The sequence below is a fragment of the Cucurbita pepo genome, chromosome 20, assembly GCF_057944985.1.
Source record: "Cucurbita pepo subsp. pepo isolate OVF chromosome 20, ASM5794498v1, whole genome shotgun sequence".
Lineage (NCBI taxonomy): Eukaryota > Viridiplantae > Streptophyta > Magnoliopsida > Cucurbitales > Cucurbitaceae > Cucurbita > Cucurbita pepo.
Genome location: NC_141817.1, coordinates 3,311,161 through 3,333,231, shown reverse-complemented (window position 1 = coordinate 3,333,231; position 22,071 = coordinate 3,311,161). Strand labels below are relative to the sequence as shown.

General features: G+C 34.2%; 3 protein-coding genes and 1 long non-coding RNA gene across 9 annotated transcripts; 3 read left to right on the top strand and 1 right to left on the bottom strand.

Moving 5' to 3' along the window:
* The first annotated feature begins 607 nt into the window (after positions 1-607).
* Positions 608-5,360, top strand: LOC111783127 (uncharacterized). Of its 3 annotated transcripts, XM_087120694.1 has the most exons (7): positions 608-928; positions 1,637-1,908; positions 2,007-2,658; positions 2,767-2,966; positions 3,573-3,817; positions 4,241-4,401; positions 4,500-4,672. In XM_087120694.1, exons 2-7 carry the CDS (start codon positions 1,637-1,639, stop codon positions 4,521-4,523), a joined length of 1,554 nt encoding a protein of 517 aa, XP_086976820.1. In that variant the 5' UTR covers positions 608-928; the 3' UTR covers positions 4,524-4,672. The 3 variants fall into 3 exon arrangements, with proteins under 3 accessions (XP_086976820.1, XP_023519785.1, XP_023519790.1); XM_023664017.2 differs by having other exon boundaries at positions 4,241-5,360; XM_023664022.2 differs by lacking the exon at positions 608-928 and having other exon boundaries at positions 1,768-1,908; positions 1,987-2,658; positions 4,241-5,360.
* Positions 5,361-5,444: 84 nt separating this feature from the next.
* Positions 5,445-7,649, top strand: LOC147786384 (uncharacterized). Of its 3 annotated transcripts, none has more exons than XR_015414713.1 (4): positions 5,445-6,589; positions 6,706-6,791; positions 6,910-7,164; positions 7,260-7,649. It is a non-coding gene; the product is annotated as an uncharacterized LOC147786384 (long non-coding RNA). The 3 variants fall into 3 exon arrangements; XR_015414714.1 differs by lacking the exon at positions 7,260-7,649 and having other exon boundaries at positions 5,445-6,369; positions 6,506-6,589; positions 6,910-7,165; XR_015414712.1 differs by lacking the exon at positions 7,260-7,649 and having other exon boundaries at positions 6,910-7,165.
* Positions 7,650-10,993: 3,344 nt separating this feature from the next.
* LOC111783236 (uncharacterized) lies at positions 10,994-11,760 on the top strand. The gene has a single exon (XM_023664143.2). The coding sequence runs from the start codon at positions 11,109-11,111 to the stop codon at positions 11,571-11,573; it is 465 nt and encodes a 154-aa protein (XP_023519911.1). The 5' UTR covers positions 10,994-11,108; the 3' UTR covers positions 11,574-11,760.
* A 1,158-nt stretch (positions 11,761-12,918) lies between these two features.
* LOC111783437 (ADP-ribosylation factor GTPase-activating protein AGD12) lies at positions 12,919-16,487 on the bottom strand. 2 transcript variants are annotated; one of them, XM_023664365.2, is made up of 9 exons: positions 16,353-16,487; positions 15,911-15,978; positions 15,737-15,818; positions 15,498-15,573; positions 14,819-14,982; positions 14,335-14,473; positions 13,960-14,082; positions 13,627-13,722; positions 12,919-13,428 (listed from the first exon to the last, which is right to left on the bottom strand). In XM_023664365.2, the coding sequence occupies exons 2-9, from the start codon at positions 15,948-15,950 to the stop codon at positions 13,147-13,149; spliced, it is 1,002 nt and encodes a 333-aa protein (XP_023520133.1). In that variant the 5' UTR covers positions 15,951-15,978; positions 16,353-16,487; the 3' UTR covers positions 12,919-13,146. The 2 variants fall into 2 exon arrangements, with proteins under 2 accessions (XP_023520133.1, XP_086976971.1); XM_087120845.1 differs by lacking the exon at positions 16,353-16,487 and adding an exon at positions 16,260-16,277.
* Positions 16,488-22,071: the final 5,584 nt, after the last annotated feature.

Here is a 22,071-nt window from a genome sequence, read left to right as displayed (position 1 = left end):
CTTTGATGGCTTTGCTCTGGGCTTCCCCAAATTGTCTCCTCTTAATCGAGGCTTGACTTCTTTTTTACTAGGCCTTCAAGGTTCACAATACTAAGTTTAGGGCATGGCTCTGATACCATATTAGATAAACTCGACTCTCTACAATGATATGATATTGTCCACTTTGAGCTTCTCTCATGACTTTCCTTTGAGCTTCTCAAAAGGTCTAACGACTTTGCTTTGTGCTTCCCAAAAGGCCTCATAACAATAGAGATATTATTCATTGATTATCAACCATGATCATTCTCTAAATTAGCAACTTTTAATCAACCATGATCATTCTATTTTAATTTGTTAAAAAATTAATTTCCAATTAATTATGCAAAAATATATAAAAAGATTTGAAAATTAATAATAAAAAAAAAATAACAAAATATAAAATGATAACCATGTGCCTAAAATTAAAATTTCCAATCACTTACTTTATTATTGGATTACTATTTTATTTTTATCAGCCCAAACTCACAAAATAAATTATACCAAAATTAAAAAAAAAAAAAAAAAATGAAGCCCAATATAATTTTGCGTTTTTTATTTTTATTTTTTTTTATTTGACTTAAAATTATGATTTTTTATTTTTTAAAAATTGGCATTGGGTTAGATGACCTTCTCTAGCCTCACCGCCTCCGGTGGCTGTTTCTTCTCTGTTCCCTTCGTCTCTCGCCGAGAACCAAAGCTTTAAGCTCTTCGCCTCCACCATTCTCCCGGATTATATCCGACATCAATCTCGATTTCCATGACTATTTCAGGAATCCTGTTTGGTTTTCCGGTAGTCGGAGAACAGTGAGTTGCGTTCGCCGACGGCTATTGAGTGGGAAGGATGGCTACATAGGGCGAGTTTCATTCGTCCGGTGAAGTGTGCAACGAGATATACACATCAAGTTGCGAGGTCTTCGGTTTTCTGATAAGACATTTCGCGAGGCTCTGATCTCTTGTTTAAACTTTTCATTCTACTTTGAGTTTGTTTGATTGCAATTAGTTGCATGGTTAAGTCCTTTGTAGTGATGAACTGTTTTTCTTTTGTAAATTTGGATTGGTTCTTTTTGTCTGCGTAGAGTCTTCATTTTTGTTGTCTTCTATCTCTGCTTGCTTACAGGCCGGTTAAATTCGGGTCTGCAGATAACGCTAAGTCCGTGGTGCTTCTTTTTGTTCTGCAGATAACCCTCTTTGATTTTTTTTAAATCTTTAGAGAGAATGATAAGAGATTCTGGGTTCTCAGATGTTTCTGCTTTATGATTCTTCCCCCTGTTCAATAAAATCTGACGTTCTTATTGTTTTTCGTATAAATGGGTAAGTTGTAATATCTAGTGCAGAGTTAACAAGAAGAGAGGGATACAAGATTATGTTCATTTTTTCTGACATTTGGATTTTGGTAATTTGATTGCGATATTGCAATGCGTTGATAAGTTTATTAGATAATGTATATCTCTGTGCCTGCCGACGGTTTCTTGTTTGATTTGAATTTTTTTTTATGTTGATTTGTTGTGCTGAGAGAGAATTTGTTTATGGTTTTCTATAAATGTGAGTCGTTTAACATGTGTTTCATGTTCCGCTTCTTAAATTATTGACTCATGCAATTTCTTTGTCTCATTTTTAGATGGCCAGATGGGACGAAATTTTTTCTCTTCCAGTACAGAATCCTCCAACCTTGGAATTTTCATCTTCTGATCTTGTGTGGTCAAAGGTTGAAGGATGGCGTAACAACATGGATAGAGTTGCTGTAATCCCTTTTGCTAGAGTTGATGATTTTGTTCATGGTGAATCTTCAAATAAAGAATGTCCAACCAGATTTTATGTTGAAACAAGGCGACGTCGAGCATTGGAAGCACCGTTCAAGGCAAAGGTTGATGGTGTGTTGGAATACATTTTGTAAGTCCCATATGTATATTATGTATGGATGTTTTCAGCTAGCTCTTTTTGCTGTTTCTTCAAATTTAAAAAGTTTAGTTATGTTGATGAATATATAGGTATTGGTGTTCGTTTGGTCCTGATGACCATAGGATGGGGGGAGACATACGACCCAGTAGAAATACTTCTATACCGAAGAAGAAAAATGCTGGGCGGCCAAACACTAAGAGGGGTTGCACCTGCCACTTTATTGTCAAACGCTTAATGGCTGAACCGTCTATTGCACTGATCTTATATAATGAAGATAAGCATGTTGATAAGACGGGGTTGCCATGTCATGGTCCTCAAGACAAGAAGGCTGAGGGTACTCGTGCTATGTTTGCACCATACATCTCTGAAGATCTTCGCCTACGTGTATTGTCGCTTCTATATGTTGGTGTTTCTGTGGAGACCATTATGCAGAGACATAATGAATTGGTGGAGAAACAGGGTGGTCCATCCAACCGTGATGACCTTTTAACCCATAGGTACGTAAGAAGACAGGAGAGAAGCATTAGGCGTTCCACTCATGAACTTGATGAAGATGATGCAGTAAGCATCAACATGTGGGTTGAAGGCCATCGAAGCAATGTTTTCTTTTATGAAGATTTTACTGATACGGACAACTTTACTTTGGGAATTCAAACGGAGTGGCAATTGCAACAAATGATACGATTTGGCAATCGTGGCCTACTTGCATCAGATTCCAGGTTTGGAACAAACAAGTTGAAGGTATATCAGTCAATTCTTGTATCCTAGTTCTTTCAAACTTGTTAAATTATAAGATCCAATTTCAATGTCAGATGAGGCTAATTATGCATGTCCTGCATTTTTGTCTAGTTTCCAGTTCACAGTCTGGTAGTATTCAATTTAGACTACAACGCAATTCCAGTAGCCTGGATTATATCACCGAGATTTGCTAGTGGGGATACCCATAGGTGGATGAGGGCTCTTCATAGTAGAGTTCAAACCAAAGATCCGTCATGGAAGTTGGCTGGCTTTGTTGTGGATGATCCTCTTGCTGATGTACCAACAATAAGGTTGCTCTATTTCTTTCTTCTGTTCAGAAATTAAAGATATTTTTGTAAACAGAACTTGACTAATCTGAAAAGTTCGTCCCAAATCTTTAAATCACTGGGCGCATAGAATCAAAAGATAACCTGCTTAATAGTTCAAGAATGATTATAAATTTTTAGGCTAAATTTTTTCTTCCTTTTGTCTTGTTGTCTTAGTTAGAGATGCTTATAGATTCATACTGTCTTTTTACAGTTTTGTTGTTTATGACTTATGAGAATGTGGTGACTTCTCTTTCTGAACTGTTTGATGGATATAAAACAATGCACACCATTGATAAATCCACTTGAAGAGCTGCAATCGATCTTTCTCGTGATTCTCAATAGGAGTGGCTTCTAAATATTTTTTATGTTCAAATTCCTGCACCTCGAAAGTGTTTTTAGGTTCAATTGATTAATTCGATCAAATTGTTTTTATTGGTGAGTGTGAAAGCTTTAATTAATGCAAATCAAGCTATTATACATAATTGAAAGTTTCACTACTTTTCAGTATGAAGCATTTAAGATTGCTTCTATTTCCATTCAAGTATGTCACCGTCAGGTGTTTGAGAGTATTCCCTTGATTTTGTTCAGGGAGATATTTCAGTGTTCTGTTTTATTAAGCTTTTGGCGTGTCCGCCATGCATGGCATAAAAACATATTGAAGAAATGTGCAGAAATTGAGAAGCAAGCTGAGATATTAAGACAACTTGGGCAAGCAGTGGACAGAGTTTGCCAAGGTGATGAAAAGGTGGATTCATTTGAACAGCTGATTAAACATCAAATTGATGATCCAGATTTTATTGACTACTTTAAGGCAACCTGGTGTCCGAGACTAGGTCTATATCCATCTGTTCTCTAATCTCGAGTTTTTTCTTCTTCTTTTTTTTTTTTTTTTTTTTAGAAAAAGAGGTTTCCTTCCAATTTATCGTTCTTGTTGGATATTGTTGTGATCATTTTCTCATTAGATATCTGTGTAATTTTGTCATCCAAGATCTTTTTGACGACCACAAATTGATTATTAATTTGAGCATTTTCACAGTTCCCTTGTATTTTAATTTAGTCATAGTGCACTGTTCATGAGCACTATTTCAAGCACATGGATTTTGATCTTTTCGTTCTTTTCTATTTGAAGAAAGTATTGATTATCAATCTAGAGACAAATGTACTGCAGGAGTTTGTTTGAAAATTGTGAATTTTAGACCATGGTGGCTAGGAGCACATTGGAATTCTCATCGTCTGAATTTTCTTTTTGGTCTTAGGGATGTGGACTACTGCACTGAAAAACCTCCCACTGACCAGCCTCGAAACATGTGCTGCAATGGAGCTTTACCACAACCAGTTGAAGGTTAGATTGCTGAATGAGAAAGATATTGCTGTTTATCAGCGTACAGACTGGTTGGTCGACAAGCTGAGTACAAAGGTACATTCTTACTTTTGGCTTGATGAGTACTCAGAGAAGAATAGTTTTTCTCGGTATTGGAAAGATGAGTGGATGTGTGGTTTGACATACTGGCGCAGAGCATTGAGAATTCCAGACTCTGATGTTATTCTTGAAGGCAGTACTGCAAAAGTTACCGACCAAATTACTCGAGACAGGAAACTTGTTGTCTGGAATCCGGGTTCGCAGTTTGGTCTTTGTGATTGTCGATGGGCAGAAATGGGTAATCTATGTGAGCATATGTGCAAAGTTATTAACATATGCCGTAAAAAAGGGACTACAAGACCATCAGTGAGCTTATTGCAGTACCAGAAGGCCTTGATTGACATTCTGCGTAGTCCACCTCATGATTCTTTAATACGTGATCATGCTGTATCCTTTGCAATGTCTGTCCAGAAGAAGTTGCATGCACTAATCCGTATGGAAAGCAACCTAGAGTCTAGGAGTTCTTTTCGGGACCATATGATAAAAACCCTGGAATGTCGAACTGATAGGGAAATATCTACTGAAGACACACAATTTCTGAGGGATAATGTACTTTGGGACAAGTCTGAGTCGAATCAGCATGAGATTGACTCTGCCTCTGGTCAGGAAGCTTCTAATAATATTACTGATAATGCTAGTTGTGAGCTCGTTGATTTAACTGTGACTGGAAACCGTGTGGATGGTAAAACTCCTGGGGAAGAATTCCCTTGTACATTGGATACTCACCAGCTTCCTAAAGTACACTGACTTGTCCCTCAGTTGAAAGACTAATGCACCCCTCGAGATATGAATGAGGCCCTGGAGAGGTTGTAGGTAGCATCGATCTACATATCACCACCTCCTCTAAATTCTGTTGAAGAGGTTGTAGGTAGCAATTCCTTCCGACAAAGTAAAAATATAGTACCAACTGATATGGAGTACGAAAGTCTACCTTCCAGTTACAGTACTGTCGGTAATTTAAATAAATTTGTAGACAATCAGCCTCATCAAGAACAGATAGAAGTAGATCCACATGCCAGATATGATGTTTTTCTACTTTAAACGCAGAATATGAAAGCACGAGATGCTTTCTGCGTGTCTGGGTAGTGTCTGATCATTGCTGCCTGGGATACTCAACTTGCTGGATGTTCCTACATGAATATGAATTTTTGTATACTGACTTTACAAATAAAGTACCATTGTACAGTGAGCCACTTGCAAATGAAATTAGATCTCATGTGGTTGAGTTTAGGAGAGATGTGGAGAAGCAAATTTGATTCCTGTCGTGTGAACGTATGGTTGGTTTCTGCTAAAAGATTCAAGTTAACCTTGTCTTTAGGCAGACTGAGATATCCATCAGTGAAGGTTGATGCCATTTCATTGAGACAGATGAAGCTTTCTCACTGTTCTTGAGTTACATTTGTAAATGGTTGATTGAATAGAAAGCAGGCAGAATTTCAACGCGAAGGCTCTGCTTGTTCAATTCTACCTGATCAAACTGATGTTACAACCAGATTTGTTGATTTGCCGGAAGCCCCGGAGCCTTTAGTAGTTTGTTATCAACCAAGTCTTGTATGGTAGATGTTATATCCCACATCGGTTAAAGAGGATAACGAACCATTCTAAGGGTGTGGAAACCTCTCTCTAGTAGACACGTTTTAAAACCGTGAAGCTGACAATGATAGGTAACGGGCTGAAATGGACAATATCTACTAGCGGTGGATTTGGGTCGTTAAAAATTGTATCAGAGCTAGACGCCGGACGCTGGCTCCCAAGGTAAGTGGATTGTGATATCCCACATCGGTTGGAGAGGGAAAAGAAACATTCCTTATAAGGATATGAAAACCTATCCCTAGTAAACACGTTTTAAAATCGTGAGACTAACGATGATACCCAACGGGTCGAGGCGAACAATACCTATTAGCGATCTATTAGCGATGGATTTGGAAACTAAGGAACCAAAGTTAAACAGCACAGAGCACAGAGGTAATGAAATTTGCAAAAGGCTATTGATTTGTCCAAAACAATGAGTTCACAATCCTTCTGAGATCACTGGCTTATGTGTCTGTTATTTTCTTATTAAATCTTATGGGTTCTGGATTTTTTCTTAAATTAAATGAAGGGCTGACAGTGGACCAGAGGATCAATACACTGGAGATTGGTACTGAATCATGAATTTGTCTGCTGTGTGTCTCTCCTCATCTGGGTAATGTACAGTACAATATGATCCTTAGCCTTCAAATTTTTTGTTTGGTTTCTTGATCCTTTACTAGTGAAATTGATTCTTTGCGTCTCTTGCCTCTCTCTCCTTCCAATTCTTAGCCCTTTTTCTTCAACAGATCACTCATGACCCTTGCAACTTGAAATGTAATCAAATCTCAGAGAGAGATATGTGGATACTCTTATAGGTAGTCTCTCGTCATCTCATAAATTATTATGGCATGCATTCATTAAGGGAAAAAGAAATTTATCCCTTTCAAGTAATATAATTCTTACTCGATATTACCCTATTGATTCATTTTTAAGGCCGGAGCTCAAAGAACAAATAGGCGTCGAGGGGGTCATTGTCGTTCCCGTATCACCCATCCTTGCCTTCCCCTTCACATGGCTTAGTGAAGGCTTAGTGAAGTTTGATGAGATCAGATCTCTCAAAATTAGGGTACCATCGGAAGTCCTTCTTCGTCTCATAAATTAGGGTACCATTCACTTGAAGGAAAAAGAAATTTGCCCTTTATCAAATAGTATCGGTTTTTACGGGAGCCTAATTCTTTACTCTTTACGGTATGTCGAAATGTATCACAGTTCTATCTATTCATCTTTTTGTTTATAAAAAAAAAAAAAAATAATAATAATAATAATAAAGAGTTTTGTGGCAGGAAGAATAGGCTAGTAGCCCTCTTCTATTGTTATTCTCGGATCACCCATCCCTTCCTCCTTTTCGCACGACTAGGTGAAATTTGATGAGCTCAGATCTCTCGAATGGGAAGCCCTTCTTCTCTTCATTTGTATAGGTGATAGCAACAAACTACAAGTTGGAGAGACCTCTTGCTCGAAGAAAGAAGCTAGTTTTGATGCTAGGGAAAGAAGCTAGCTTTGATGCTAGGGACGGAACTATATGATAGGAGAGTGTATACTCTTGAACTCTAGGAGCGAGACCCTAAAAAGAGTAACTTAAACAAGTGTTATAATTTTGATCTTAAACTTGAATGGACTCCCTATCTTTAAGTGGAACCAATAAATTTATCGAAACTTAAGAGAATAGCGATAAAGCTACATTAAACCGAACATTTCGGTAGGGACCGAGAAGATCAATTTTCAAACTCGAAAAAATTAGGTATTTGAAAAATATAAAGAAGAAAAAAAAAAAAAAAAAAGGGAGATACCAATAGCAGCTATTCATAAATAGCTGTAATAATGATTGAAGGGAAAATAGTGTTTTGGATTTGGTTTCTTTCAAAAGCTAAAGACCAACAAGGTTGCCTTCATTCTAAAGAAAAGGGAATTCGATCTGTCGGCAAATAGAGGAACGCGTTACTTTTACATCTCTTCTCTTATCGACTTGTCGACTATTGTGGTCAGCTCAATGTCCTTGTTCAACCTTTTTTTCAGTTCAGAAAAAGTGAGTAATTATTTAGGATTATTGTTTATGTTTTAAAAAATTAATGTTGAAAATAATATTTCCATAATTATTTTTGTAATAAAATAATCTATTTGGATTTTGAAAATATTTTAAAAAGTGGATGATAAAAGAAAGAAGGAAAGAAACACGTGGATGGAAGTAGTATTTATTCGTTTAATTTTTTAAAATAAATTTGAAAAAAAAAAGCCTTTTTAAAACTCAGACTACGATTTTAAATATATCTTTAAAAAATATATTAAAAAATTAAAAAAAAAAATAAATTTACACCCATTATGGGCAAACCAATTAAAATCTCAAACCAATAGTTATATCAATACTTTCATAAATTAACCAATAAATATAAAACTTTTTTAAAAAATTAATAATTAAGGTAAATTAGAGAGAAAAAAAAAAGCTACAATAATAGTTTTTTTTTTTTTTTTAATTTATTAAATTTGGGCCACCATAATTTTTCTTACTATTGTTGTGGAGTTATGGAATATATATATATATATATATAAAGATTTTTAGTTGATTTTAGAGAGATTTAAGTGAAAATAGTTATAAATCATTAAAAAAAATAATAATAATTCACGTGTGAAAATTTATGATTCAAATAAATATGATTATGAGTTTGAACTTTTAATTGATACATTCTTCACCCGATTAGATAATGAATCGTTTTTTCGTTTCTTTTATCTACTTTATAAAGATATATTCAAAATAAAAGCATTTTTAAAAGCTAAAATAAATAGTTTAATATTATTTGAATTTCATTAAGAATTTACATATAATTTATAGTAAAAAAAAACTGTGAGAAAATAATATATTGAAACTAAAATCTTTATCAAAATATTGTGTAAACATGCCTAATTAATATATATATATATAACTCTAAAGATATTTTATTTATTTTTAAAAAATAGATAAAAAATAATAATATCTACTTTCTCTCTTTCTACATTATTCTTTCAATTGTCAACCATTTAATGATGGTTGAAGTTCTTGCTTAGCCAACAAGTATGCAAATATTTTCCTATTTATGTACCTTAACTACATCTCATCGTCGCTATATTACTTACATCCCGTCAATTCGTTCAAACTATAATAGCGACAATGATCGAGAATATTTTTTTTTTCAAAATATTCAAATTAAAATAGATATTTTCAAAATATGTCGATTATTGAAACAGATAATTAATTAACATTTATTTTATTTTTTATTTTAAAGTTTATAATTAAATTTTATAATTGCACCATAAAGTAGAACTAACATTATTTTCTTTAATTTATTTTTTTCACAAAAATAAATTGAGGGCCCAAATTAAAAGAAGAAAAAGGATGTATGGTACCAAATCTATTATTGAATTACAATTACCTATGAGCAAAGGACATAGCATTCAATTATTAATTTCTTACTAAGATATTTGTCAAAAATGACTACAACGAGCATCATTCACCGATAATTGACTCGATAAATTGAGTTGTTCGGCATTCCGACCCACTAAGGAAACCGTGATTTCTTGGTCAGATCAACTAAAGCTAAAATTCCATTAAAAAAGCATTTCCACGATGTACCGGTCCTTGTATTCAAAAGGTTTAGATTTCTATAATTATTTTATTTATAATTATAAGTTTATTTTAATATTAACTTAAAGGTTAGAGGAGCAAATTCTCGGTCTTAAATATTATTGATCTCAAAATTAAAATAAAAAAACGAGGACGTTTGAAAATGTAAGTAAAATCTTTTAAATTTTTGGGACGAAAAAAAAAACGGACATTTTTGGACCTTGAAATTTGAATTTGATATCTAATATTAAAAAATGGGTTTTTGAAGCCGTCTCCTTCGAATATTAAAAAAAAAGAAAATCCTGCCGAAATATAAATACATATCAATTATGACATCATCATTTTAAAAGTTAATTGAGACGACCTAAAAACCATTTAAAAATTAATTAAAAATCAAATTCATTTTAAAACTTGCGAAAATAAAAAAAAAATTAAAATTAAAATTCGAAGGACTAAAATATTAATTCATTAAAAGTAGAAGGACTAAATAGAAAATTCTACAAGAAAATAAAAAAAAAAAATTTAAAAAAAAGAGAGAAATTATGGTGGGGCCAAAATAGAAGGGTAATTACGGGTTTCCGTAATTATTGATTTTAATTTTAAATTTTATTTAATTACAAAAAATAGTTCAGCCCTAATCACGGAGCTACAGTCGTCTTCACGAGCCTCTTTTTTACGGCCCAATTCCAGACAACGAATCCAGCGGCGGCTTTCCTCCTTTATTTATTTATTTATTTATTATTATTTATAAAAATATTAATTACTTTTCATTTTTCTCTCTATAATATAATTAACTTGTGTAACAGTTAGATAAACACAGACTCTCTGGTATGATATTATCTATCCTTAAATTAACTGTATTATTTGATTATAAATCCATAACCATTCCTTAAATTAACCGAGGCTCACAAGACTTCGTTTGACATTTGAGAATTTGCTAATCTATTGACACGACTAAGTTCAGGACATGACTCTGATACCATGTTAGACGAACACGATTCTCTAAAATAGTATGATACTGTCCACTTTAAGTATAAGCTCTCATGGCTTTATTTTGAGCTTTCCTAGAAGGCCTTTACGATTAACCGTTGACCATTCTCTAAATTAACCTGTGGCACACTTTCATCCAACTGACTGTAACCACGGTAGCCACTTTATTTTTTTCTTATGTGAAAATTGATAACATGACTTTTCTTTTTAGTTAGAAATTATTTTTATTATTAACTATAATTTCTTTTTAATTATAAACTAAGAGCATGGATTAATTTTAAGATTTAAAAAATAATTTAATTAAAATAGGATAGGTTAAGTTTTAACCGTGGTTTAGTTATTTTTACCGCGGTCGTCTTTCTGCAGAAGCCGTTTCTCGGCCACAATTTCCGCTATCTCCAACACAACTCGACAAAGGGAAAAGCTATTCCTTCAATCCGACGTCGTTTCGCTTTGCTCTTCCGTATAAAAGCAGCGGCGCCATTGCTCCGCTTTCCTCACTCTCTCGGATAAAATCAATCGCAGCAACACCACCACATACCATAAAATGGTGATTTCCTCGCGGATTGCTGCAGTCGCCGCTATCTATTGCTCGCTTGCCGTCATTTTTCTTGCCGGAGGCTCAAATGCTAGGGACCTGCGTCCATCGGAGCACGGCTTGGAGTACCAAAACCCTGGCGCTATTGAAAACTCCTCGCCGGATATGCAATCTTTCTTCAAAGGAAACTCCTGGTCTTCTTCCGATGTCGCGCTTCCGAAGGCGATGAACACTAGCCTGCCGTCGCAGTGGTGGAATCGTAGCCACCGTGACCGCTCTGGAGCCGCTGGCGATGGAGGCGGCGGAGACCACATTCGCGGCGCATTGCTTGTGGCGAGTCTGGTATGTGGAGTTATAGGCGTTTCTTTGCTGATTGCTTCTGCTTTTATTTACGTCTTCAAGTTCAGGAAACAGAATAGATCGTCGTCCTCGCTCTCTGTCTCTGAAACTACTAACATTATTGCTAACAAGTGATTTGAAGACGAATTTGCATGTACATAGCTCTGAGATCTGGTCGCTGATCTTATTTTTTGTTCCTTTCATTTTTCCTCTGATATGTTTGAGTTGAGAGTTCCTGTGTTAGTGTAATTTTAGACAGATCTTCGAATTCGATATCAGATTATTGCTAATTTCAAATTCGTATACAATTTATTGTGTTGAACTGTGGATGATTTATGGATTCCATTTATTGAGATATTGAGTATTTAATTAATTTGATTCGAGGAGAAAAAAGACCATTACAGAGCAGTAGATTTTGTAGTCTTCACAAGAAGTAAGACAAAGAAAGCGAGAGAACAGTATCCATCTCTCTCTCTCTTTTCGACATCATATCATATTCTTCTCTCTCTCTTTTCGACATCATATCATATTCTTCAGTCTTAGAAATTTGAGCTTTCATTTCATCTCTCTCTTTTCGCCATCAGATCATATTCTTCAGTCTTTGAAATTTGAGCTTTCATTTGAGGTATGGCAGAGAGAGACAAGGGGCAGGTTGCTCCTCGATTCAAGTGAACTTTTGTTGGCTACGCCTAAAATAATTAGATGTATTTATTAATGACAACGTGAGCTACCATTATTTCCGTTTGAGCTAGTTAATTAATTAAAATTAATATCAATTTATTTCTTATCTAATAAACTAGGTTTTGAAGTTTTAATTTTATATTTAATAGATTTCAAATGGATTTAAAATTTTAATAAAATTTGATTTCATATATAATACTACACTTTTATTTTATATTTTTAGTTCTAATGATTATTTTATTTATTTGTTTGTATCAATATTTAACAACTAAATTTTAATAAGGTATTATTTAGAAGTTATAAAATTTAAATTACACGTACTTAGTTGACATGAACATTAGATTGAAGATTCCAATTTCCATAATTGTCTCCATCTCCATAATTGCTGCAATTTGGTCCTTGAATTTATAATTTAACAAAAATATATATATTAGCAGCAATTTTTTTTCTTTTTTTTTTTTTTTTTTTAAATTTCGCTTTCGTTGTTTTAATTATGAGTCAAACATTAAATATAGCATGAAATTGATCTTAAAAAATAACTTATTTTAATAATAATAAAACAAATCTTTATTTAAATCCTCAATCTTCATGCCATTATAATTATGATCAACGTCTCGATTTTTACCAATTTTTTTGTTTAGGGTTTACCATCTTTAATTGAGCGATTGAAAAATTAAAAAGAAGCTATAAATAACATCGAGTATTGTATAGAGTTTTTTCATTTGTAATATTTCATATCATAAATGAAACATTTAATTCCTATAAAAGAAAAGTTTAAAAGAGTAAGCTAGAGTCCGACTGAAACTAACTCGAAATATTTTCAATACAAAATGTTCGAACATGACGCAAATCAATACGTTTATCAAACAAAACCATACGAAAGCTTCCTAGTTTGATCATACATGCAAACAAGGTTCAAATTTTACAACATTTCATTATCAATAACCCCTTTTTTTAGTAGCAACGTAGAAACTTAGGCCATACTATTACATAAGCAATAACAAAATGAAAACCACATTTTATGTGACTACTGATCAAGAGGCATCCACTCGAGTTCTAAGTACACTTCACCTGATTCTACATTTTGGAGCTTGAGTGACATCTCTTGTTTCACCATCCCGTCGACGATGACGACAGCACTGTCGTCGATCAGGGCATTGTCGTCTGACTTCAACCATTTTCCTATCTGCATATTCTCAAACATTTTAGCATCTCCAAATGCCATTGCTGATGTTATCATCGGCTGGAGGTCGATTTCTGCTTCGCCCATTAAGTCGTTTGCTGAAATTATGTCGTGATCGAACACTTGCTGTAATGCACCATTAAGTGAAGGAATAAAAATGAGTATACACTTATTTCTTCACAAAATAAGGCTCAAATTCATTGCACATATTCAGTTGGTTGAATCAAATGCATAACACTTCTAAAATGCTACATAAAAGCGAGCTCTAAAATTGGATCCTCTATTAGATTGTGCAACTACTAGTAACAATCTGCAAAAACTTACCAACTTCAAGGGTCCGTATTCCTGAGGAACCGACAACATGAGTTCCTCGTTCCAAACTGGATTCAAGTTGCTCTTTATCACTGTTGTTTTAGCAGTCTATCAGCAGCAAAACCAATTGTCATTATCATTTTCAATATCAACAAGTTTACTATTTTCATTACTTCTTTTACTTTGCCAAAATCCAATCCACCTTCTATCCTTGAGCATTTTAACAGGTTCGGTGTACGCCGACTCGGAATGCTTACTATTTTCACAGCTTCCTTTACTTTGCAACAATCCAATTAAGAAAATGTACAAGCATGCACCTTCGAAAATATGAGAGTTACTACTAACCTGTTGCCCAAGAGTCAAGGTAATGAAAGGATCACTGGACTTCATATCTCTCACGGCTAAGTTTGTGCCTTTGATCACCTTGACTTTCAGTAATCCCATAAATTCAACCATGCCTTCTTGTGGCTAATCTCAAAAGCAGAAAGAGTTGAGAGTTAATCAGTTTACGATCAATAGACGTTAAGCGTACTAGAAGAGTCCCCAACTAGAAATCATTTCCAGATTTTGAATAATCAATAATGTTTTCAAGCAGAATGTTTTGCAGTGAGCATGGAGTATTTTTACTAACATATTATTCAAAATCGATAACCCTGCTAAGGTTGAAACAGCTTCAAACATTCAATCATGTAGTAATATACAAGACACAATTGAACTTACTGATTTCTTTGAAGAATTTGAGCTTCGAAAGCTATCAACAATCTCTTCAAAATAACTTGGCTCCTCAGGTTCCTTTGAGGAGTTATTGGATACAATTCGCAAGCTCGGTTTTAAAAATTCTTGAAGTTCATACTTAGACCTACGTGAAATATTGATTATTAGATTACTGCTTTAAAGAGATTAAAAACAGAGTTCGTTATCCATCCAAGACCCGAATTTTCTTACTAAACATTTATTGCTACTGATGATAAAGAAAATGGCATCTTAAATAAGCACAAATAGTTTAAGATGAGCAAAATTACATAGAGGTTATAATGTATGGCTGAAATGGCCATAGAAACAACAGACCAGTTACTAGTTATCAATTTTGATTCATAAACACACGAAAGCTTCTCAGTGACCAAAAATGTAAATGTGACAACTACCTTAGGGTGGATGTAAAGCATTCAATTCCAGGCTAAATAAGTGCTAGTCAGGGTCTTACCGAATGAACTTTGAACGATCCTCATGGCTGGCACTTGGTCCAGGCTTCGTATATCCAACAGGGATAAAGGCCTCATATATTGCATTAGCAGAACCATTTCCTCCAACCTCTATCATTGCATCAATCTCATCATCAGACCATTCATCCAATGTTATTGACAAAACCTAAACCAAAACCAATAATGTCCTCAGAACTATAACTTTTCTATAGCCATCACAACGCATAAACAAAAGGATACGGAGTTCAAAACATAAAACGGTAGACATTATAAGTTCTAGCAAAGTTTTCTAATATGAGAAGGAAGTAAAACCCTCTAATTTTTCCTTTCTTTTTTAAATATCAAATATCCAAACAAGTACATCATTGACCGACTGATTTGTGAAAAAGCAACCAATTGCAAAAATGATGTGCCATGTTCGGCACCATATATGCTGCAAGAATACATGACACCAGTTTCTTTTCCCTTTCATAAATCAAATTTATTTTTTTAGTACAGCGACGAACTTTTAGCATAATTAGAGAGCACACAAGAATGCCTCAGAGCCAACTAAATTAGTAAAGCACTTCTAGTTATACAACATGGAAAACTCACAAGTAGTTATAATACTTAACCAGTGACATATGCAAAGTAAAAATAGATGCAAACCATAATCTTTGTCATTGGAAAGGTGAGCAATACCTTTGATATGTGTGTTCCAAGGCTTCTGTGCACGCCACTACATTTTAAGCATATAAACACACCAATATTTGCAGAGCTGCAAAGGCAGTGACATACATGATACTTCCTCAGATGTTCATACAAATAGGAAATAAATACATAGAAGCAAATTCATCACAATCTGCACAAATTTGATTATCTTTTAATCACAATCAATAAGATCCTCCTAATCCTTTAAGTATGAAGTTCCAGAAACTTACGCCCATTTAGGATCTGGGGCACCACAATCTGCACAAACTTGATTATCTTTCTGAAGCAATAAATCTTTCAATCTACTTTTAGCTGCACAAGGAAGTTCAAGCCATAAAGTTCCTGAAATATGCATGCACAAATCTGCTTTCTAAACGCACCCACACAGACTTCAGTATGCATACCTGATTCATGCCTCCTGAAATCCGCTGATAGATTACTCATTCTCCCCTTAGATATTAGGGATTGAAGCCTGAAGAAACGGGAATGGAGGGCGCAATTAAGAGAACAGAGACACCAAAAGAAAACAATTCTTTCCGAAAATGGATTTCAGGCCTACGCAATAGAATCATTATAACGTATTCATCTAAAGAAAAAACGAACAAACAAGTTCAGCAAATGCACGAATCATTTCTGTATGCCGCAAAAACGAAACAGGCAAATCAAAGATTCAGCAGTGGAAAAGAAACGAAATCCACAGAAACAGAATGAAGAGAAAAGATTAAAGCGAAGAAATCAGAGTCGAAACGGAACAATTTTGATCACTGGCGGATCACATCTGATGATTCGATCTGATTATGCAAAGAAATTTTAGATAAGAGTGACTGCAAATCGAAGTATCATAACCTGTCGGTATGCAGATTCCGTCTCCAATATCATCATCCGAAAAGATGTGAATCCAAAGCATATTTAATTAGATGAACGTCCTTCGCGGGGGTCCACAGCTCATCCTACGCATATCCCGTATCCCTAAAGCTACCCATTTTTCAATATCAAGATTCAAATTCAATGACATTAAATATCCATTTTTTTTCCCTACAAGATTCAAATTCAATTAAATGCATTAAAATATTTGTTTTCAATGATGTTGAATTAGGATGTTCATATTGCTCGATAAGAACAAAAATTAGGCGTATACATAGGTTGAGTTAGGTCGGAGAAATTTTTTTGGATAAAATCGAAATTTCAGCGTGGTTGAGTTGGTGACTTGAGCAACCTGAATAAAAGTTCACAACTCAACCCTCTGTTTTTAGGTTTGTTGGATGAAAGTCCCATGTCGGAAATGATCATGAGTTTATAATCAAGAAATACTATCTCCATTAGTATGAGGCCTTTTGGGAAGTTCAAAGGGAAGTCACGAGAGCTTATGCTCAAAATGGACAATATCATACCATTGTGGAGAGTCGTGTTCGTCTAACAGGATTGTCGTCGTTTTTTTAAAACCAACAAAAAAAAATATGTCGATTACTAACGTCAAATATTCTTAATTTTCATAATAATATGTTGAGTTGTAACCTTATTTTCAGGTTGGTAGGGTCGATCCAACAAAAAAAATGTCAATCGGAGTTCTCCCCTTTCTAAAAATTAAACCCAATTCAAGTCTTAAAAAAAAAAAAAAAAAAAAAAATCAAGTTCGGATTGGATAATTCGAGTTGGTCGAATTCTCAGGTCATTTAAACACCTAATATGTATAAACGTCTCATGGGACGTTCATGTCAAGATAAGAATGAAAGTATTATGTGTATCATTTCACTAAACCATGATTTCATGCATGTTGTATGTTAGATGGGCATAAATGACTTCTTTAGCCTGTTACGTATAACATACACCATGATATTATACACACTCCTCCTTTCTTTTGCATTGGTTTTCGATGACGGGAATGTGTGCTAGCTCATAGTTAGACTCAAGGGTATGTATACGAGCCCACCTATTGGATTCATGTGTGCATGCGTGAGCCATTTGTAAGAAGTACTACGCATCTAACCCTAAGCGAAAAAGAAAATGTTATTATATTTTCTGACCGATCCTATGTCTAACATATTTTAGGAAAAAGCAAGAGCTCTATGTACGGGACTAAAAGTTTCTCTTCTATAACTTCGATAGTTAAATAAACACAAATTTCAAAACTCAGAGACCAAAAAATGTATTTTGTTAAGAAAAAAAATCTAATCGCCCTACCCGATAGTTATATGCAGTAACCTGTTGTTGTTGCCTTTTTGCTTACATTCCCATATAACACTACTTTTGAAATCTCTCTGCTTCCGTTTTCTAAAACTTTTTTCTTGAACCGGGGCTAGAGCCTCGAGCATACGTCGCTTGACCGTAGGCGACACAATAACGAATAAGCTTAACTCACTTGTTGCTGAGAAGTGAATGCAACACAATCCCAAGTCCACTGCCATTAAAGTGCGATCTAATCCTTCAATTAACTATTAATTATTATCTAAAATCTCAACGGTTGTGAAATCAAACTCATTTTTATGTATTAATTAATTGTTTTTGCAATGATGGGCTGAGAATATCCAAATTTCAATTGGGCCGGACGGTCCATGATAACCATGGGCCTGTTATTTTGAGAGATGGGTCATCCATTCTGCTATAATTAAAATACTCTTTAAATAAAACAGATTTCAAATTTTGTATTATTTTCATTTCAATTAAATATTTTAATCTCTAAATTATAAATAAATATAATCCTTCAATTATTATTATTTTTAGTTTGGTTAAAAAAGGCTTGTTTTCAATTAAATACTTTTAATCTCTAAATTATAAATAAACCTAATCCTTCAATTTTTTTTCATTTAGTTTGGTTAACCACCGCTTGTTTTACGGGTGTACATTGAACCCAACCATCCTAAAGCTTGAAAAATCCAACAACCTAACTCGAAAATTGGGAGTCGGTTACCAATCAAACCAACTCGAACTTTTGGGTTGGTCTAAAAATTCCTTCGGCCCAACCTAACTCAATCCAAGTATACTCTCGACTTCGATAAAGATCTTTCCACTCATTCATCATACTAAAGGATTGTGAATGCCTCGAAATGTATTATAGGGAGGTATGATGTCAACTTTTCTCCACCCATGTGCCCTATGACTTAAACGAGCTATCTTATGACACATACGTATGTTACAGCGTGAGCGAATGTCACGGGACAAGCGTCTCAGACGTATTCTTTTGAAAGGGTTTTTTAAGGACAATATCAGATGACAAAAGTGTGCTGGTATTGTGCTCAGCCCATGTGTCGGAGGTTAGAATATGCACTTGCTATCTGAAATTGATGTCGTAAGTGGTTTAGTATGGATACATGAGAGTCCAATGCCTGATAAGAACCCAAATGGATGAATGTTTGAGATGTCCCGATGAAATGATTGACACATTGGCCAGTTTCCAACGGATGTGTTCAAGCAAACCAAGATGGTCGAGTTGTCCCAAGACATGGGATGACATTACGATGCATGGGTTGTGTTGTTGGGAACTAAGACGACGATGAGATGTAACGTTGCTTACGAGAGACCTTGGCCAAGATCAAAGACAAGGTCAAATTGGATGACTTGGCCCAGTGTAAAGGCAAGTCGACTAGAATCACAAACAATTGAACATGCACGCACGAGAGGTGTGTATGACCAAACAAGCTTAGATTCTGCACAAGTTACGTTTGTTGGCAAAGGCAAACATCACCTGGCAAAGGCAAACATCACCCAAGGTTCGACAAAGCTACAAAGTCGGACAAAAAATGTGAATGAGACTTGAATTCTCCCTCAAAGCTTGTCACGAGCGTGTCAAACTCATGACGTCACACAGTTGAAGAAATACGACCATGACATAAGGCAGTCCATCAAAAGGCTAAAAAAGTGTGTGTACAGTAATCAAGGAAGAGTGACTCCTTTAAAAGCAGCTGTTTTTCTCGAAACTATTAGATTCATTTCCGCTAAAGAAAAAAAAATAAGAGCTCTTGATCTGACCTGACAATACATACTCGACTAAGGATTTGAATTCCGATTTAAAAATATTATTTTTAAAATTGATGATCGAGTACATCAATCCCGCCATATAATAAATATGATCAACATGTTTGACTTAGAATGAATGAATTGACACATGAAAGAGTGTAAAGAACATTAGTTGAATTAGAAAGGGATGTAAGTTTGAAAAGGAAAGTATTGAATATCATGAAGAAATAGACAGCTCCTTCCTACCTCCATTTACTTAATTATACAAATGTCAATGTCAAATAAATAATTCCAAATCTCTTTAATTTTTTTTTATTTCATTATTTTTTGAAAATTTGAAATTTCGGTTTGACTGATTGGTCAGAGGTTTTAACCCGACCAATCTAAAATTAGGGTTCATAACCCAACCGTAACTTACTTTTAAGATTTTAAAAAAATAAAAAATATTTAATATTTGTAACAAATGTCAGTATTGTGGTGTAACTTGTGAATGTTTAATATTGAGTTTTGGGTTAGTAACGGGTCACCGACTCAACCAACTCACTTCTTACCAACAAGTGAGTTAAGCCAATTCATTTGCGCGTTGCCTACGACCAGACAACGTATGCTCAAGCCTCTAGCCTTGATTTAAGAATAAGGTTTTAGAAAACGGGGTGAAGAAATTTTCGAAAAGAGTTTGAAAGCAAGATTTAGTGAGAGATTGAAAACAGAGGTAACAACGACTTCATCAGTATATAACCATTCGATTAGGGAGAAGTTGACAACTAGTCATATCCCCTATAGTACATTTTGGGGCATTTTAATTCGGTGGAGTCACGATTTTGGTGAACGGTCATACACTCTCGTACTGACCCAATATGAATTTAATGTTTGGATTTATAAGAATGTATGAATGAGATGCGAAAGCATTTAAAAAATGGGGCCACTTAGATTTTATCAAAGATATTTCACTTTATATGATTTCATCCAAAATTTAATCAATACATTGTCTCAAGTGTGTCACACATTTTTATAGTTAAAATAATCCATTGATTAAACATTATACCATTTATAATCTCCATTTTGACATTTTATTATTATTATTATTATTATTTGGTATTAAATAATTATTTATCTATGTCATCAATTCATAAATAATTTTTAAAAATTGACTCAACATTTTTAATTCACAAATATATATATATAAAAGAAGAAATTCTTTTTCTTTTTTTTTTTTAAATAGATTTATTATCAAGTAATTCTAAATTTATTTTTTAAGAAATAGAAAAAGGAAGAAATTATATTGGTATCTACCATGCATTCAATATAGGATCTTTTAGATACACATGATAATATAGTTGGTTACGTAACAATTACGAACTCCCGAATCCTTTAGTATTTAATAAGCTTTCACGTATCTCCCTAATGAACACGTGTTACAATCTTGAGGTTGATGACAATACGTAACGGGCTAAAGCAGACAATATCTGCTAGCGGTGGGCTTAGGCTGTTACAAATGATATCATAGCTGAACACGGGGTGATGTGCTAGTGAGGACGCAAGGAAGCATTTCTTAGAAGGGTGTGGAAACTTCTCCCTAATAAAAGCGTTTTAAAATTGTGAAGATACATAACGGACTAAAGCGGATAATATCTAGTAATGGTAGGGTCGGGCTGTTATATTAGACAAAATTTGATTTTAAAAATATTGGAGTAAAAACATTGGTTTGAGGAACAAAGTATTCCTTACAAGTGTGTGGAAACCTCTTCCTAGTAGACAAGTTTTAAAATTGTGAAGCTGACGGCAATACGTAACGAGCCAAAACAAACAATATTTATTAGAGGTGGGCTTGGACTGTTACAAATGGTATCAAAGCCAGACACCGAACGGTGTGCTAGTGAGGACATTGACCCCTAGGGAGAGGTGGATTGTGAGATTCCACATCGGTTTGAGGGGTGAATTAAACATTTCTTAGAAGGGTGTGGAAACTTCTCCCTAGTAGAAGTGTTTTAAAACTGTGAAGATACATAACGGACTAAAGTGGACAATATCTTGTAGCAGAGAGTTAATGAGACAAAATTTGATTAAAAAAAAAAAAAAAAAAAGTTGGTAGGTGTAAAGGTAAAATTGGAGACACATAAAGAGGAAACATGTGAAGATCTTGAAATCTTTGGTGTAAAATTTAATAACTAAAATAAAAACATTATGATATAATGTTTTATACAAGCTATGATTAGGAGTAGACTTTAAGTATTACAATTTTTCAGTTGTTCAAAAAAATTAAAAATTAAATAAAATTAAATCAAAAGAGAAATGTAAAATGCAAGCAATGAAGGAAATAAAAATAAATAAAAATAAATAAATAAAAAGTAAATAAATAAATAAAGTTGTTGTATGGTAGTGTCTTGAATGATAAAAGATTTAGGGTTTTGTCTGGAAAAGATAAAATAAAATAAAATAAAATAAAAATAAAATAAATAAATAAATAAACTTTTGGTGCATGACAAAAATGGGGTCCCTCAAATAGGGTTTTGGATAGAGACTTCCACTATTATTTCTTAATTTTTCCCTCAAAACATTTTTGAGTGGAACCTGCCTCATTGGTGGGTCTCTAAATTCCTCACTTTTTTAA